Below are 16,964 nucleotides of genomic sequence, written 5' to 3'. Positions count from 1 at the left end.
TTTCTTTGCCGCTTAGCCTCACAGGGGTCGCAGGGAGTGCTTGAACCGATCCAAGCTGTCAATGGGGAGGAGGCGGGGTAATCCTTGAACTGGTTGCCAGCCAATTGCAGGGCACATCGAGACAAACAGCCGCACTCACAATCACACCTAGGGGCAATTTAGCGCGTCCAACCGGCCATGTTAGCGCTAGCGTTAAACTCTTTATGTGCACCGTCTTTGTTTGTAAATATCTCGTGTTTCAATGTAGGCACTTGCGGCTTTTACACAGCTGCGGCGTATTAATGTACCAAATAGTTTTCCCTTGACAAATGTACTGGGTGAGGCTTATAATCAGGTGCGCTCTGTAGGCCGGAAATTACGGTAGTTACAATCAATGGTCGCTTCTGATCGCTTTTGTCACAATAGACCGTTGCTAATCCTCCATTCAGTTTTCCAGCGTCTTTTTTAACCGGCCCTGTTAGCGCTGCGCTAGCGTTTTCCTGCTGTGTCTCAGTGACATTTACCGGTAAGTTTTATTTTAATTGGCATTAGCACTAGTGTTAGCGCGGCGCGAGCGTTAGTGCTAGCTTTCGTGCGACGCTAGCGTTAGTGCTAGCTTCGGCGCGGCACTAGCGTTCGCTTGTAACCAGGTGGGCTCTGTAGGCCGGGAATTGCGGTAATTTCTTTACATCCATTAGCCATTCAACCACTATCAAGAAACTGTTTAAAAGTCAACGGTGCGACTACTGCGATACTTTTGTACATCCTCTCTCTCACACACTCACACAAACACTGCACACATGCGCACACAGTGTCATACATTTAATTTTTACTGTCTTCGAAGAAACAAGCTCGTGATTGTGTCCAGCTGTCTTTCTTCCGTACATCGACACACACACACACGGAGGGGAGGTGATGTAACATTTCATCAGATGTTTCCCATCATGCAGCTGTCCAAGCCAGCTGCCAGCAAGCCCCAAAATCAAAACACGTCCAAACAGGAACCTCGAAAGACCCCCCAACACCATCTTGACCACCGCTCGCAATGCTTTGGACGACAAAAACTCGTTTTTTTTTAACAAGAAGGCAAGATTTTGGGGTTTTTTTTTTTTTGGTTTTTTTTGGGTTTTGCACTTCACATGTGGCCCCCATTTGGGAAACGAGCTGACGCAACTGCACGGACGACAAAACGGCGTACCCAAAAACTTTGTTGCCACGAAGACAGACAAAACATCTCAACGGTGAAAAAAAAAAACACACGTCGTGTCCATGACACTTGTGTGCGTGTGCGCCATCTTACCTCCACTTGCTAACGGGGAGCCAAACTATTAATTGTGCGGACATTTCTGCTGGTACGCACTCGAAGGCTGCTAGTGTGCGAGTATGTCTATGTTCGCGTAACCTTTGACCTGTTACACACAGCGTGTTCCTGTGTTCCTGTGCGAGTGGGGCGTCGCTCTCCACGCCGCGCCTTTAATTGAGAGGATACCTTTTTTTTTTTTTAACGGGGACAATTTGGACAGTCACTGGTGGGAAACCGCTGCGGGTGGGTGGGTGTGTGTACTGTGGGGCCAGCTGTGACATGGCATTGCCTCGACATTATGTAAGCATCAGCGGGGTAATTTTATCTGTCCTCTGAGCCCCGAGGCCCGAGCGCTTTCACGATAGATCACATGTGCACACACGTACACATTCACACAAACTCTAGTATTTATTTTTATTTTTTGCATGGATCAGCCAAAGGAAAAAAAAAAAAAAAAAAGGTGGTGCACGTCAAACTTGGTTCCACGCTTAATCAAGACGACAAGAATCCGGGCACTTGGAGACAATCACACCTTGGGGCAATTTAGAGTGTCCAATTAATGTCGCCTGTTTTGGGGGATGTGGGAGGAAGCCCGAGTGCCCACCTGGAGAAAAACTCCACCCAGGCACGGGGAGAACCCGCAAACTCCACACAGGCGGGTCCAGGATCGAACCAGGGACCTCAGAACTGTGAGGCCAACGCTTTACCGCCACACTTAAACACACAATATGTATTTTCCTTGTGTGGACCAGCCAAACTGTCACCTTTGTAAAAAGGAGGACGTCCAGGGTGGTGGCACACTTGAATAGAAAGACTTGCGTGAGTATTTCACTTGTACGGTCCAGCAAAATGAAAACAAAACAAAAAAAGGAGAAGTTCAAAATGTCCCGTCAATCAAATATCTCAAGGGTGGTGCCACAAAATACAATTAAAGGGACAAGAATATACCAAACACGCACACACAAAGCGCAGGAAAACACGGGGCACAACTTTAAAATAGCGGCGTCGCGAAGTGATACAGAGTTAGCCCAATCCGGCGGACATCTTTGCTGAGGGCAGAAAAGCATGGCGGGGTCGGGCGGGGGCAGTCAGGGAGGAAGCGGCGGACTTCCTGTGCGCGCCACTGCCCAGGGTAACAATGTAAACTGGCAAAGAGACGGGATAATGTTAAAGATATGTTCGGAAAAAAAAATGTCAGCTGAGCAAGGCGCTGATTTGTTTGGGAGTGGAACTCAAAAACTGCACAGTTGACGCCAATACTTGCTGAAGGCACGTGGAAGCGCATTCCTAACGTCAACGGCATCGTGGCGGTCCGGATGACAAAGAGAACATCCTCGATGACTTCGTCGGGAATTTATTAGAATGAACGGGAACAAACGAGGAATTTAGAAAATCGGAGGTCGGCTTTTCACTCACTCGCTGCCATCGACGTTTATATTCGTCCGCTGGGATCGAACCGTTTACTGCCGTTACTTATGGCGAGTATTTTTTTCCTGATGGGAAGGCGCAGAACAGAAATGCAAGTTGACTCGTGACCAGTAGATGGCGAAATTGCATCACTTCGGATTTCAAATCGGCACATTTTCCTTTTTAATTTCTGCTTGTCCTGGAACTATTCTCAAACAATAACTTCCATCCATCCATTATCTACCGCTTTTCCGGGTCAGGTCGCAGGGGGGGGGAGTAGCTTCAGCAGGGATACCCAGACTTCCCTTTCCCCAGCCACTTCTTCCAGCTCTTCCGGAGGGATCCCGAGGTGTTCCCAAACCACCCGAGAGACACAGTCTCTCCGGCGTGTCCTGGGTCGTCCCCGGGGTCTCTTTCCGGTGGGACGTGCCCAGAACACCTCACCAGGGAGGCGTCCGGATCAGATGCCCCAGCCACCTCACGTGGCTCCTCTCAATGCGCAGGAGTAGCGGCTCGACACTGAGCCCCTCCCTGATGACCGAGCTTCTCACCAGTTCTCTAAGGGAGAACCCGGACACCCTGCGGAGGAAACCCATTTCCGGGATCTTGTTCTCTGTACCTGAGGCTAGGAAATTGAGAACTTCGCCTTTGGACTTAGCTCCTTCTTTACCACAACGGACCGGTACAAAATCCGCATGAATGCAGACGCTGCACCGATCCGTCTGTCGGTCTCCCGCTCCATTCTTCCCACAATCGTGAACAACGCCTCGAGATACTTGAACTCCTCCACCTGGGGAAGGATCTCATCCCCGACCTGGAGATGGCACGCCACCCTTTTTTTCCCCCGACTGAGGACCAAAATCTCGGAAATTCAAACATTTTCTTATAATTCCGCCATTTTCACAGTTGTTCCGCCATTTTCTCCCTTCGACACACGATGATGTTTTTCCTCACGACAATCAAATCTGCTCGACCAGAACTTGATTGTCACCATCACAGGAATAACGATAATTGAAAAAAAAAAAAAAAGATTTTCCTTTGCGCTGTAGGAATGTCTTTTGCTTGTATTTTTTTTTTGTTTGTTTTTTTTTTTGTTAAATTGCTTTAATGTCTCTTGTGCCAAATGTTCTGGATCTGATTTAAGCAAAGAGTCCACTGGACCGGCAGATGGCTCAAGTTTGCAACGACAGCACATCTTTTTCACTTTGCCCTCACATGACATTTTTGCATTATTAGTCATTTCCAAAGAACTGAATCTAAATTCCCCCCCGCGCGCAAGTGAATCAGCACAATGAGTTGCGCGATAAAAATAAAAATATATTCTCATCGCCGCGTCGGCGGCAGCCGTTCGGCGGGACGGACTTTCCGGCGGCCTCCGGGTCGCGGCCCGGGGGCCGCTCCGCTCCCGTGAGCCGGGGGGAACCATTACCACGCAAACGGATGTAAATTTTTATTTTAAAGTGGCAGCGCCGCCTCGGGTTTATGGATTTTGCTTTTCGTTGTATTGCACCTGCAGAACTCATTTCCGCAGAAATTTCATCACTGGACCTCTCTCAGGAAATCAACCCGTGTTTACTCAGGTTGAAAAGGTCTGTTTTATATATATATAAAAAAGGAGAACAAGTCCAGAAGTTTATTATCTGAATATGATGTGATGTGGGCTTTTTCGTATTCCGCCCACCCTGATTTTACGAGCTCTGGGGGTCGCGTAACACCAGAATAGCGGAGGTTCAGGAAATTGCCGCTATAGGCGCGCGTACTGCAATGAGCTTCCCCCGGTCTGGACTTAAAATCTCAACTAATAATTAGGAAATGTGGGGAAAAATGAAGGAGTAAAAAAAATTGGAATTCAAAATGGAGAAAATTAAAGAACGAATAAGCTCGGGAGGGAGTTCGGTGAGGGAACGGAGAACGACCGCGGGAAATTCTGGTTTGGCGTCCGGCGTCTCGGGAAGGGCACCAGCATCCAAAACTGGCAAAGAGACGTGATAATGGGTCTCTGCGTACCTGGACTCGGGATGTTCAGAGACGTTGGGCCGAGTACTTCGAAGACCGTGTCGATTCTGCCGACGGGACTTCCCAATGAGGAAAGCAGAACTTGGGGACTCTGAGACGGGATCTTTGGTCTTTGGGGCTGAAGTCACCCAAGTGGTCCAAAAGCTTCTCGGGGGCAAGACCCCGCAGGTGGACCAGACCCACCTGGAGTTCCGAAAGGCTCCGGATGTTGTGTGGTTGTGTATGGGGGGGATCCCACTCCTCAGACCCACCCCCCACCCCCCTTAATGGGTGCTGGAGAGGAGGACCTGTCTGGAAGTCCGATTCCAGATTCAGTGCGGTTTTTGTCCCACCGGGACGAGACCCCAGGGATGACCCGGGACACGCTGGAGAGAGAGACCTCGTCTCCGAGCTGACCCGGGAACCCCTCGAGATCCTCCCGGAAGAGCTCGACCGAGCGGCTTGAGGGGTGCGGGGGAGGGATGGGGGTTCGGTCTGGACCGACGACCTACTTGCGGAGTCGGGCAACGTAACGTCTGGAAGGATTCGGCGCCTCCGCTTTGTTCTCTCCGAAAAAAAACACAACACACACGCGGCAGGCCAGCTGCACACACACAGATGTGTACACAAGTACACACAAAGGCTCTCGCACACCAAGACAAACATGTCTGCAAAAAAAAAAAAAATGTAGACAAAAGCGGCGCAACACCTGCACACTCGTGTATAAACTCTTCAAGGAGTTCGCTGACTCACACAAACACACAAGTTGACATTTGCGCCGCTCAACGCTGACAAATCGCACTCACCTCGCTTTAAACCGCACACAAACAACGATGATTTGCTCCAGGTTTCAACTTTACTCTCCGACAACATCCAACCATCCATTTTTTTTCCCAAGCCGCTTATTAAACATTAATAGCAAAAACGTTGTTTGTAACCTTTTCCTGATAATTCTTGGATTTTTACCTCATAGGATTAAAATTTTTCTTTTTTTCTTTTTTTTTTTTTTAGTTACTACGACTTTCCGAAATAGAATTCTTCATTTTCATGATGTCATTTTTCCTTTTTTATTTGTCATATTTGCTAGTTATGCGACTCTCTTTGCTGTGGTAGCTTACACACACACTAAAACGTGTGCTAGCATACATGCCAGCAGTGTAAGCGGTGTGTTCAAGTGGACTCCGTCGGACAAGTCGCGCAGGGCTTGCGGTTCATTTTGGACAAAATTTAAGACTTTTAAGCGCATCTTGTGGCTGCAAAAAGATGATTCGTATTATACATGGGTATATTAATACTGCATCATTTATTGGGGGATTAGTTGGGGTGTAAGGAAGGCAACCCCCGGGGTAAAACCGTACGGACTATTCTTTCTCAAATTCTTGTATATTCTTACAATATTACATATTTTCATAAAATTGAAACTTTGTAACTTGTGTTTGTCAAGAAAATTAAAAAAATGGGGGGGGGGGACATAACTTTTTCTTTCCCTCATGATGGCAATTTTTTTTTCTTGCAAGCTAACTTTGTCATTTTTATTTAACACCTACATCTAATACACCCCAAAAGATTTTTTTTCCCTCTCTTCTTGTTTAACTTTTTGATCTCACAATTCCAAGTCATTTTCCCAAAATTTTCTCATAACTACGACTTTATTTTCACACATTTTTCTTCGTAGGATTCATGATTCATTGATTCCACTTTCTTTTTATGCATCTTTTGCTGCAAATTTTGTTCAGCGTTCCGGAGTGGAAAGTTTATTACACTATCAGTGACGCCAGTTGTGTTATGTTAGCCCGCCTATGGCGCTTTGCTTTGTGTGTTAGCATTAAGCTAGCAGCCATCTTTCGGACAAAGTTATGTTGTAAAAACGATAAATTCTCTTTGTTTTACGTTTCATTTGACCTTAAAAGGCGATCGTCTGGCTCCGCGGTTGCCGGATGGTCCGGCCCCCCCCACCCCACCCCACCCCGCCGCCTCGACCCGACCCACCGGTGACACGGCCGCCACGCTTTCGCGCGCACACGGCAAACGTGCCCAAATCCAGACCGGGGCCATGACTCATTCTATCCATTCCCTAATCAGCGACTCGCGAGGAGGCGCAACAGCTGTCGGCGAGTAAACACACTCGGCCGAGTCCAATAATGGTTTCCTGCTTCTCCTCCTCAAACCTTCACCCAGTAAAAAAAAAAAAAAAAAAAAAGAGCAGCTTTTTCTGAAGCCCCCAGCGCGTCCCCCCAATTCCTTCAGGATGAGTCACGGGTCTTCGACGAGCACTTTACGGCTCCGCTTTTTCCCAGTTTGATCAAAGGCGAGCGCCCGCCGCCAATTTGTCCCTTTTTCGTACCAGAGACTCTCAGGCCTCGGCGCGATGGGAGCCGGTCCAAGTCCGACGTGGAGAGGGACTTTCCCAGAATCACCCCCCCCCCCCCCGCCGGCCCGCCATTCAGCCTGCGCAACGTGGATGATGTGTAAGGTTGTATTTGCGAGGACAACTGGGGAACAACAAGAATAAAAAATTAAAATATTAAAAGTTCATTCCCCGGCACTTTTGCCAGTGGCCAATCAGGCCGACGGCAAGCCAACACGTTGTAAACATTTGCATGTGGGAAACGTCAACAGTCCCAAAAACCTTTTCAGCTTAACCCCCCTGCGAAAGCACATTAACGCGTTCGCTGTCCGGACCTCGAACGCATCATCCTGTGTGGCGCAAAAAAAAAACACACCATTAGATTTCTCATCATTTGGAAAGTGAGTCGCAAAATTAAAGCTCAAAAATACAAATGGTGAAATTATACTTCATCTAGAAAAGATGAAGAATGATGAGAAGAATAATTTGATGCTTATTCGTCGGGCAGCAACATTCCCATAAACGTTTGGTCCACTTTCGAAAAGAGTGAGCGGCGCTTGATTTCATCCGAACGGGATGAAGACGAGGAAGCAGCTGAGAGAAGAATGAAGACGAAGGAGGGAAGAAAGAAGGAGGAGGAGGAGTGCAAACAACTCCAGCTGTACCCTGAACGTCGAGCCAGCCAGGAATTTCATCCCTGGAAAAGATTGCCCTCCTCCTCCTACTCCTCCTCCTCTTCCTTCTTCTCCTCCTCCTCCTTCTTCTTCTTTCTGGAAAAGTCTCCCCTTTTTTCCACACACTCGCGAAGACAGACGCAGCATTCTCCTCCTCTTCCTCCGCCCAAACGCGCCGAAAACGGTCCAGGAAACTTCCCGACTCGGCTCGAGGGAGGGGGGGGCGGGGGGGTCACCGGGGTCGGCGGCGTTAAAAAGAGGAAGCGGCCTCGCCCACAGCGCGCCAGACACGTCCAGACACGCTTGGTCTGCTCTCTCCTGGTTTTTTTTTTTTCTTCCCGTTTTGTTTTGTTTACCTTTCCTCCTCCTGTCATTCTTATTTCCACTCCACTTCTCCTTTCTTTTCTTTCCTTTTTTCCCCTCGCCCCGGCTGCCTCGATGTTGCCTCATCGCGCCCTCCTGCGAGGGCGTCGGGTTCACGAGCGAGACCTCGACTCCGATTTACGAATCGGCGGGGCGGGCGGGCGAGCAATTTAATTCCTTTTTTTTTTTTTTTTTTAATCCGGCCCACTGAGTATTTATAACATCAAGAATCTCGTAAGATGTGTTGCATTCATTTTTAGAACCAAAAAACGTGCGCAAGCTAAACGGTATCATTTGACGCCTCATTGCGATTAGCGGAGGTGCAAAAGTATTCCACCGCGCAGCGCCTGCGGTTGGGGCCGGTTGCCGCGGCGACGGCTTGTTTCCAAAACGAAGTCGCACGCGTCGGACAAGCCGCCGAAAGATGGGCCAACTATCGAGTTTTGGTTTGAAATATACCGGGAAAAATCGAGTTGCTTAATTATATTTAATTGAATGTTTTCATGAAATTTATTTAGAAAACATTTTTCTCTCATTTGCACCCCCCTCCCCGCCCCACGGTGAAAACTCAACTTTGCTAATCGGGGGTCACCCATCTGTCAAGTATCTGGTTGCCGTGGCGACGGCTTGTTTCCAAAACTAAGTCGCACGCGTCGGACAAGCCGCCGAAAGATGGGCCAACCATCTGGTTTTGGTTTAAAATATAGCGAGAAAAATCGAGTTGCTTAATTATATTTAATTGAATGTTTTCATTAAATTTATTTAGAAAACATTTTTCTCTCATTTGCACCCCCCTCCCCGCCCCACGGTGAAAACTCTCAACTTTGCTAATCGGGGTCACCCATCTGTCAAGTAAACGCGTTTCAAATCTGGGGGGGCCGTCGGGCTAATGAGGTGAAGTTAGCCAAGTATGTCAGTAAGTTCGACCAAAATGGCCGACAAGCAGCGCGAGACCGTCACGATTGGGCAAACGGGCGCCGAACGTTAAAGGAAAGCCATCGACGATACCGTCTAAACTTTCTACGACGTCTCTCACAAGCAGCTATTTTAAGAGAAGTGCAGAGTCAGGCAAAAAAAAAAAAAAGACGAAAGGGAACAGCATCCAGCTGAGCGAGATAAAAATAGAAGGCTAAATATATGAAAATGTTTGTGTGTGTGGGGGGGGGGGCGACAGACATCCTCCACAGAACAGGAGGGAGGGAAATATATTGCACAAGCAAATTCCAATTGTGTTAACGAGTATGACTTCCTGTCACTTCGAAAAGGACGCCTTGCCAACCAGAGCGTTTCAACCGAGACGCGACCGTGTCTAATCGTTGACAACAGGAAAACGGCGCCCGGCGGCAATCGAAGAAACTTCGCGGCGCCAAACTCGAGATTTGGAGGAAGTGTGCGGCTTTTCCGCTTGACTGCGGTTGAAAATGTAATTTAAAAAAATTATTTTTAAATAAAAGTTGTTGTTTTTTTTTTTTTTTTTAAATTGAGAACTGTGGAAAACTGGCTAACCTATTAATGGAAAACAAAAAAAAACATTTTAGAAAGTAGTAAAGTACAAGTATTTTCGATACAAAGAATACTTATTTACTTGATTTTACATTTTTTGTCTGCTCTTTTATTTATTTGTATGAATATGTATCTATAAAAAAAATTTATTTTACTTGAAAACCAAACATGAAAACCAACATTTAAATGTTAAAACTATTCTTTTTTTTCCCACCATTCGTTTGCTTTTAACTTGCAAGTTTTTATTATTTATTTTACTCATTTATAATTCAGAAAAAATCCTTTTAAACAAATTGAAAAAACAAATTGTCTTTTTAATCAAAGGAATTCATTTGCTGAATTTGTATTAATACGAATGCATTTAATTATTGCTTTGCTTTTATTTGATTTTTAATGAAAAAAAAATTTCCCCCCAAAAAATCCTTCATTCATTTAATTTCCACAAAAATGACAAAAATATTTTGAATCAACCAAATTGCAAATGTATTTTTTTTTTTAAATCAACCCATTTATATCAATTAAGAAACCAAATCTTCCTTTTTATCCCCAAGATGATATTAAGCAAGCAAGCCCAATAAGGGATTGATGATGACATCACATCCTGCCGAGTCTGCCGCAGTTTCCTGCCCTCCATCCGCCAACACCTGACCCCCCCCCCCCCCAATGCCTCATCAGCCCACATAAAAGTCCAACAAAGAGCAAACAACACAGTAAACCAACACAGCCTTGTAAAAAACACACACACACACACATGCATGAGCACACGCACATTCCGGACTCGGGTGCTCGAAAACACCCTCCAGAGTCTCACCCTTTGAAGTGAGTGTGGGAAAGCTCCGGGGAACGGTCTTGGGGGGGGGGATGGGTGGGCGGGTCCGGGGGGTCCGCAGGGGGTTACCCGATGAGTTGGGCAGGGCGGCGGTGCTAATTAGCATACTCGCCTGGACACACATTTCTTCCACTTCCAACAAAGGGTACCAGAAGGAAGTTCTGCACTTTTGGCACCGCCTCTTTGAGGGTAGCGGGAATCCGGTTTTTAAAAATCGAGCTTCAGGGGCGCATGCAAATATGTGTTTATTATGGACAAACCTATACCGTGTCTTATTGGGCATCATCCAAAAATTAAAAAATGGATTATTTATACTGTATTTAGGGTTGGGCATTTGCAAATTTGCTTATTGTCATATTTTTGGGGTGAACCGAGCTTCGGTTACTGAATGCGCCATAATTAATAATGCACAGCCATCTAAAATAAGTACGTCCAAAGTTTACCTAAAAAAAAAAAAAAAAAAAGGTAGAATGCATTTTCACAATGCATGATTTTGCTATTACCCATATGATTACAAAGTATTATTTGGATTATTTTTAATTTTTGTATTATTATTCGCAGTTAAGCACTTAATTTGAAAATATAAGAGTTTACTTGCTCTTATTTTGAAATTCACACCTCTCATTTAATTTAGTTAATTACAAAAACAGTGGTTTGATTACTTGGGTATAATTTAAATTGCCTGAGCATGTAAACTTATGAGCATAATTTTAAATATATAAAGTCAAATTACGCCTATCATATTATTAGAATGGCAATTTTTTTTTCATAACCTCTAGGGGGCGGTGGCATCTTTGAATGAAAAGTGTACAGCTTTGGGATGGTGGCATACATTTATAAAATGCGAAAGTCTTTCATTTTCTCCTATACCCATGTATAATGCGCAGTATTTATTTTTAACAACTTTCTGGGTGAAACAACGTGGATAACACACAGGAAATTACGCTACTTTTATGAAACTCCCACAAAAGCCACGTCTGATATACAAAAACTGGCTCCATTTTGTGCCAAGGAACAATGTTGAGGTGGGGGGGAGGAGCTTCACAGTCAGGCCACCGCCACGCAACACAATCCACACCGCACGGCCGGAGTTGCTCTGCAAATCGAGTCATCGGAAAACGTCTGCCGTGCGATTGCCGCGAAATCCGCCGCGCAAATCAATCACGAGAACGCGTGAAAACCGTCGGGGGGGGGGGGGGGGGTCGAAACGAGCGCGTCGGAAAGAAACAAATTGGCAGAGCGCGTTTCAATTTTTGGGGAGCCGACGCGCGTCATAAAACTTCACGGCCGCGTTTGTGTTTTCACCACCGTTCGCTGCAGTCAATGAGGGCTAAATTGCCAGGCCTTGGGGGGGGGGGGGGGGGGTCCCAAGCCTGAGGGTCATGTTTGAATACACATTATTTATGTGGGGGGGCCACACACACACGCACACACACTTGGACACGGCCAAACCCGGTCTGAAGAGGTCAGCGGGTTTAATGGTAGGTTGCGTTGGGGGGAGGTTGGCAGCGTCAATCAGGGTGAAACCAAAGTGAGGTTGAGCGCAACGGCGGAAACTGCACGTTGGCGCACACTCGTGTGGGTTTGGACCCTGCTGTGCTGGGGGGGGGGAACCGAGCAAGCTCGTAGCTTTTTATATCAACTTTTCATTTTTGCCATCCTACCGTGTCGCCTGCCTTCGCTGCAAAGTGCAGCTGCCTTTAAAGTTGTTTTTTTTTGTTTGTTTTTAAACAAATATGGAATTGTATAATGCCCCACACCCCCACCACCCCTTTGCAAAAACAATTTCAAAACGTGTAGGGCTCTCGCAAACTTTTCACAGGCAAATGATTCAGCCTGCAACGCTTCACAATGAATGAATATGATAAGAGAAAGATGCAAAATGACTTTCTGTTCCAATTTCGTGTTAAATTCGTGAAACTGGTGCCTGGGGGATCGATTCCTGCTCAGTAATGGTGTCGATATCTGCCCTGCAGTTCGGGGCGTAGCCCGCCTTTTGCCCGAAGCTAGCTGGGATAGGCTCCGGCTTTCCCGCGACCCTTGTGAGGATAATCGGCCTGGATAATGACATGACCCCAGAGGGAGTTTACGCGCTCTAAAATCTTTTTACGTTTTAAGGGGAAATTCAATTATCTGCCGGCTGGGGGGAAAGGGAGAAGGGCTGCAATTAGTTAGAATCTCGCACCTGGGTTTGACACACACCTGGGGGGTCTTCAGTAGGGGGGGGGGGGGGGCGGTCGTAAAGAGCGGAGAGATGCAACAACAGCGCTCTTTCAAAGCTGAGACTCTGGTGACATCATCAACGCGGGACGCTGTTATACAAGATTGAGGGGGGGACCCCCCCCCCCCCCGGCCAGTTCTTTCCCGCTTGCACAAAGAAAGTCGCGACCGAGACTTTCTTTGACTTTGACACGGTTCCCACAGAGAAAGCAGTTAGTGTTTCCACCGGCATTGTGCAGCCCCCCCACCCGGTGTTGGCTTGCGCGGCCGCGATGCGTTCGCGGCCGTCCGTAAACGCAGACACAGAGGAAACCTTTGACATTTCCACCGTGCGCTGGAACGCGGCCAAACCTTTTGCGCACACTACATCGTGTAAAACACACCAAAAAAAAAAAAAAAAAGAAATAGAAAAGAAGCAATCGGCGCCCTGCCAAGCTTAGCGCGTAAACCAACGCGATGCAGCTCGGCTACTGGCTGAAGCGGAAGAAGAAATTCAGCAAGTTTTTCTTCCAGGTGGAGCACTGAGCAAAATTAAAAAGGCAATTCTGAGCGTTTTCATAATAGCACAAAAGAAAAAAAAAAAAAAAAAAAAGAAAAACCATCCGTGCTGAAAACATTTCAACTGCTTGATTTTAAAAGTCTGATCCGACAAGATAAGCGGCTTGTTTTGGCATTTTTACACTAACTTCAAAACCAAGGTGCACACACACACACACACACACACACAATCACCAGCATCGCCATGACAACGAGACAACGGGCGAGAAATACCCACCCTGGATGCATTGCAGGGAGCCGTCCTCCGCCCGGATGGTGAACGTCTCCCCCGGGTTCACCTGTACCAGGATCACCTGCGCCCAAAAAAAAAAAAAAAAAAAAACAACACAAATGCAAGTTTAGATGCGGAGAAGCGGGGGAAAAGCAATCGTCCAATCGGACGCTCGACGGGCGGCGGTGACATAACGCCAGCGCCGAAAGCGCCGCGGTGCGCGCCCGCCGCTCCCCGCCCTACCGTCGTATTGTCGGCGTGCGGATGGTTGAGCGTGTACACGTGGCTGTAGATATGAAACAGGTGACCCTCCATCGCGCACGCACGCCCGCCCGCGCTCGCACGCGCGCACGACGGCGCCGATGCGCTACAGGTGTGCGAAACGAGCCTTCATCTGCTCCCTCGGAAGTCGGCGCGCTCGTCCATCGCGGCGACGAGCCGCTCCTCTTCCTCTCGCGCACACACAATCACACACTTCCTGCTCTGTCTGCTGCAGCGGCGGCGGCTGTTGCTATGGGAACCGCGGCGGAGTGCAGGGTGACCCACGTTCGTCCAGGACCGAGGAACCCCCCCCCCCCACTGCCCCCACCCACCAAAGACCATGCGGGCCCAGTGCCGAGCGTGCGACAAATCCCACGTTATTAGTCGTAGACATTGAAGCGATTCATTAGGATTAACGTGCATTTTTTTATTAGTTGATCTTTTTCATTTAGAAAAAAGATTTTAGACAAATAAATTACATTTATTAATTTATTAAAGGTCCTCTTCAATAAATTTTTAAAACAATAAAATGTTTGTACTCCTCCCGGCCCCGCCTGTGTAGTTTGCATGTTCTTCCCATGCCAAAAAAAAAAAAAAAAAAAAAAAAAAAAAAAAAAAAAAATCAATATTTTAAAATTTTTTCACAGCTCCAAATAAAAAAAAAAAAAAAATCCCTTTTTTCATCAAAATATTTGGGCAAATTTTGTAGAGTTTTTTTTTTTCCCCCCAAAAAATGACGTGGACGACAGCGGCACAGTGACTCAGATGGAAAGCGTTGGCCTGACAGTTCTGTGGTTCTGGGTTCAATCCCGGACCCACCTGCGTGGAGTTTGCATGCTCTCCCTATGCCTGCGTGGCTTTTCTCCGGGTGGGCACTCCGGTTTCCTCCCACATTCCAAAACATGCAACATTAATTGGACACTCTAAATTGCCCATAGGTGTGATTGTGAGTGCAGCTGTTTGTCTCAATGTGCCCTGCGATTGGCTGGCGACCAGTTCAGGGTGTGCCCCGCCTCCTGCCCAATGACAGATGGGATAGGCTCCAGCACTCCCGTGGCCCTTGTGAGGATAAGCGGCGAAAAATGGATGGATGGATGTGTTTATTAATTGTTGTTTTATCAGGTTTACATGATCATTTGAATTGAAAATGCCGAGGATGTCCTTTTTCAAACTCTTCGAGTTGGACTTTCCCAGTTGGAATTTGAAATAGTCCAATTTCTCTTTATTCCGACGTTTATTTTAGGGGGGGGCGTCTGCCTGTAAAAAGCACGCTAAACACTTATGTATTTATTTGTGGTAAAACATACTCATGCAGTATTAGTGAAATTTGAAGAAAATAAAATAAAATAAAAATTTACATATAACATAATTCCCGGCCTACGGAGCGCACCTGGTTATAAGCCTCACCCAGTACATTTGTAAAGGAAATACCATTTGGTACATACATATGCCACAGCCGTGTAAAAGCCGCAAGTGCCCACACTGAAACCGACATTGATACGCGAGATATTTACAAAGAAAGACGGAACACAAGAGTTGAACACTAATGCTAGCGCTGCACTAATGCTAGCGCTCCGTTAATGCTAACGCTAGCGCCGGACGAACCGGGCCAGTTTAAAAAAAAAAAAAAAAATACCAGTAAAAATCACAGACACAGCAGTAACACGCTAGCGCAGCGCTAACGGGGCCAGGCCGGAAAAAATGCACAAATTAGCCGCATCACCGCATAAACCGCAGGGTTGAAAGCGTGTGAAAAAAGTCGCGGCTTATCGGCCGGAAATTACGGTACTTTTCAAATACCTAATTTAATTATTGTTGCATTTGTTGGTTCGCTGCAAATTAAATAGAATTTGATAAAAATTGAACACTCAAAATATATATATTTCTATACACTTTTTGAACATATTGTCTTCTAGAAATGACACGGTCCAGGTGTCTGAGCATAAAAAGTTTGCAAACGCCCGATAAAGACGGAACATCTCGAGAAGATCAACGACAAGCTGTCAGACTCAACACACGCACACGTAGATAAAACCGTGTAATCGGCGGCCTCCATCTCTGGTTGCACAATACGTTTAGGCTGCAGGGCAAATTTGAAAAATAAAAATAAAACAAAAAGGGCTTAACTGCTAGCGTGCTGCTGCCAAAAACACCCCTGCCAAGCCTAAGCACTTAAGGGAGGGGGGAAGATGACCCAATCCCGGACGACGTGGCCCCCTCCAGACCGAGGATAAGCGGCGTTAACATCAGATTAGCAAAAATAAAGAAGAAAGTATTTAAAAAAAAAAAAAAAAACTTTAGTAGCAAGGCGGAAATAGTCCAATGAAGTCATTCGTTAAAAGTACAGAATACAGTACAGCCTCGGTTCTCGAACGAAAATCGGTACTTGAACGCCCCCGACAAAACCCGTGAATAATAGAACGCGCGCGGCTCGACCAGCTGACCCACCCCCGACGCGCTTTGTTGTGAATTCCCACCCCGCCGGAAAAACACGAAAACAACAGAACGCGACCGGCCAGACCAGCTGACCCACCCCCCGACGCGCTTCGTCATTGTCAATTCGAACGAACCCCCGAAAAAAAAAAAAAACATAACTCGCGCGGCGCTTGATTCGCTTTTCGAACAATTCACTTCTCGAGCCGCCTTCCGGAACGGATTGTGGTCGAGAACCGAGGCTCTGCTGTAGTAGCAAAACGTCGCACAAGCGCCGGGCAATGAAACTAAAAATAGATAGTTCATAAAATTATGGACATATCCGTGTCCGACGGGATGGGGGGAGTCAGCAAGAAGCCGCGCACGGCGCCGCACGTTGCATACGTGGTGCGTTCATGTTCGTTTGGTCGAGCCACAATATATGAAGAACGCTACAGTGTGTGTACGTGCTGTGCATTAGCGTCACACTATTATTTCTTTTTAGGGGGTGGGGGTATTTTTTTGCCAGCGCACACATGAAACACACGCAACACCAGTTCTGGTTCCGAAACGGCCGACCCGAGGCGAAGCGGCGCGCCGGACCGGAGCGGGAACGAGCGGCGGGCGTTTTACCTGCTGCGCTGCGTCGCCGTTAACCATGTGCGGCATGAGCGGGACCTCCCCGTTCAGGAGAGGCGGCGGAGCCAAGTCCAGTGGAATCTGGTCTGTCATCATCATTGTGACGTACATTCATGGAGAAATTCACTCAACTGCCCTACCTGGGAAAGTACAGAGAAACAAATGAGTCACGAAGTCGCTCACACCGACGCCAAAGCCCATCAGTCACTCTTCCAAATGTTTGCGTTCGTCATCGCAGACAAAGCGCCACACATTGCCCTGAA

At 47.1% G+C, this 16,964-nt stretch overlaps 1 protein-coding gene across 2 annotated transcripts in view; it reads right to left on the bottom strand.

Moving 5' to 3' along the window:
- fndc3ba (fibronectin type III domain containing 3Ba) overlaps nt 1–16,964 on the bottom strand; it is an 89,753-nt gene that overhangs the window by 40,112 nt on the left and 32,677 nt on the right. For both annotated transcript variants that reach the window (XM_061844428.1, XM_061844429.1), the window contains exons 2-3: nt 16,696–16,841; nt 13,396–13,471 (exon numbers count right to left, since the gene is read on the bottom strand). In XM_061844428.1, the coding sequence (XP_061700412.1) occupies nt 13,396–13,471; nt 16,696–16,812 (193 nt within the window). In that variant the 5' untranslated portion in view covers nt 16,813–16,841. The remainder of the gene's footprint in view (nt 1–13,395; nt 13,472–16,695; nt 16,842–16,964) is intronic.

Source organism: Syngnathoides biaculeatus, chromosome 15, assembly GCF_019802595.1.
Source record: "Syngnathoides biaculeatus isolate LvHL_M chromosome 15, ASM1980259v1, whole genome shotgun sequence".
Classification (NCBI taxonomy): domain Eukaryota; kingdom Metazoa; phylum Chordata; class Actinopteri; order Syngnathiformes; family Syngnathidae; genus Syngnathoides; species Syngnathoides biaculeatus.
The sequence above is the reverse complement of the archived record's forward strand: the minus strand, read 5'-3'. Positions and strand labels throughout refer to the sequence as shown.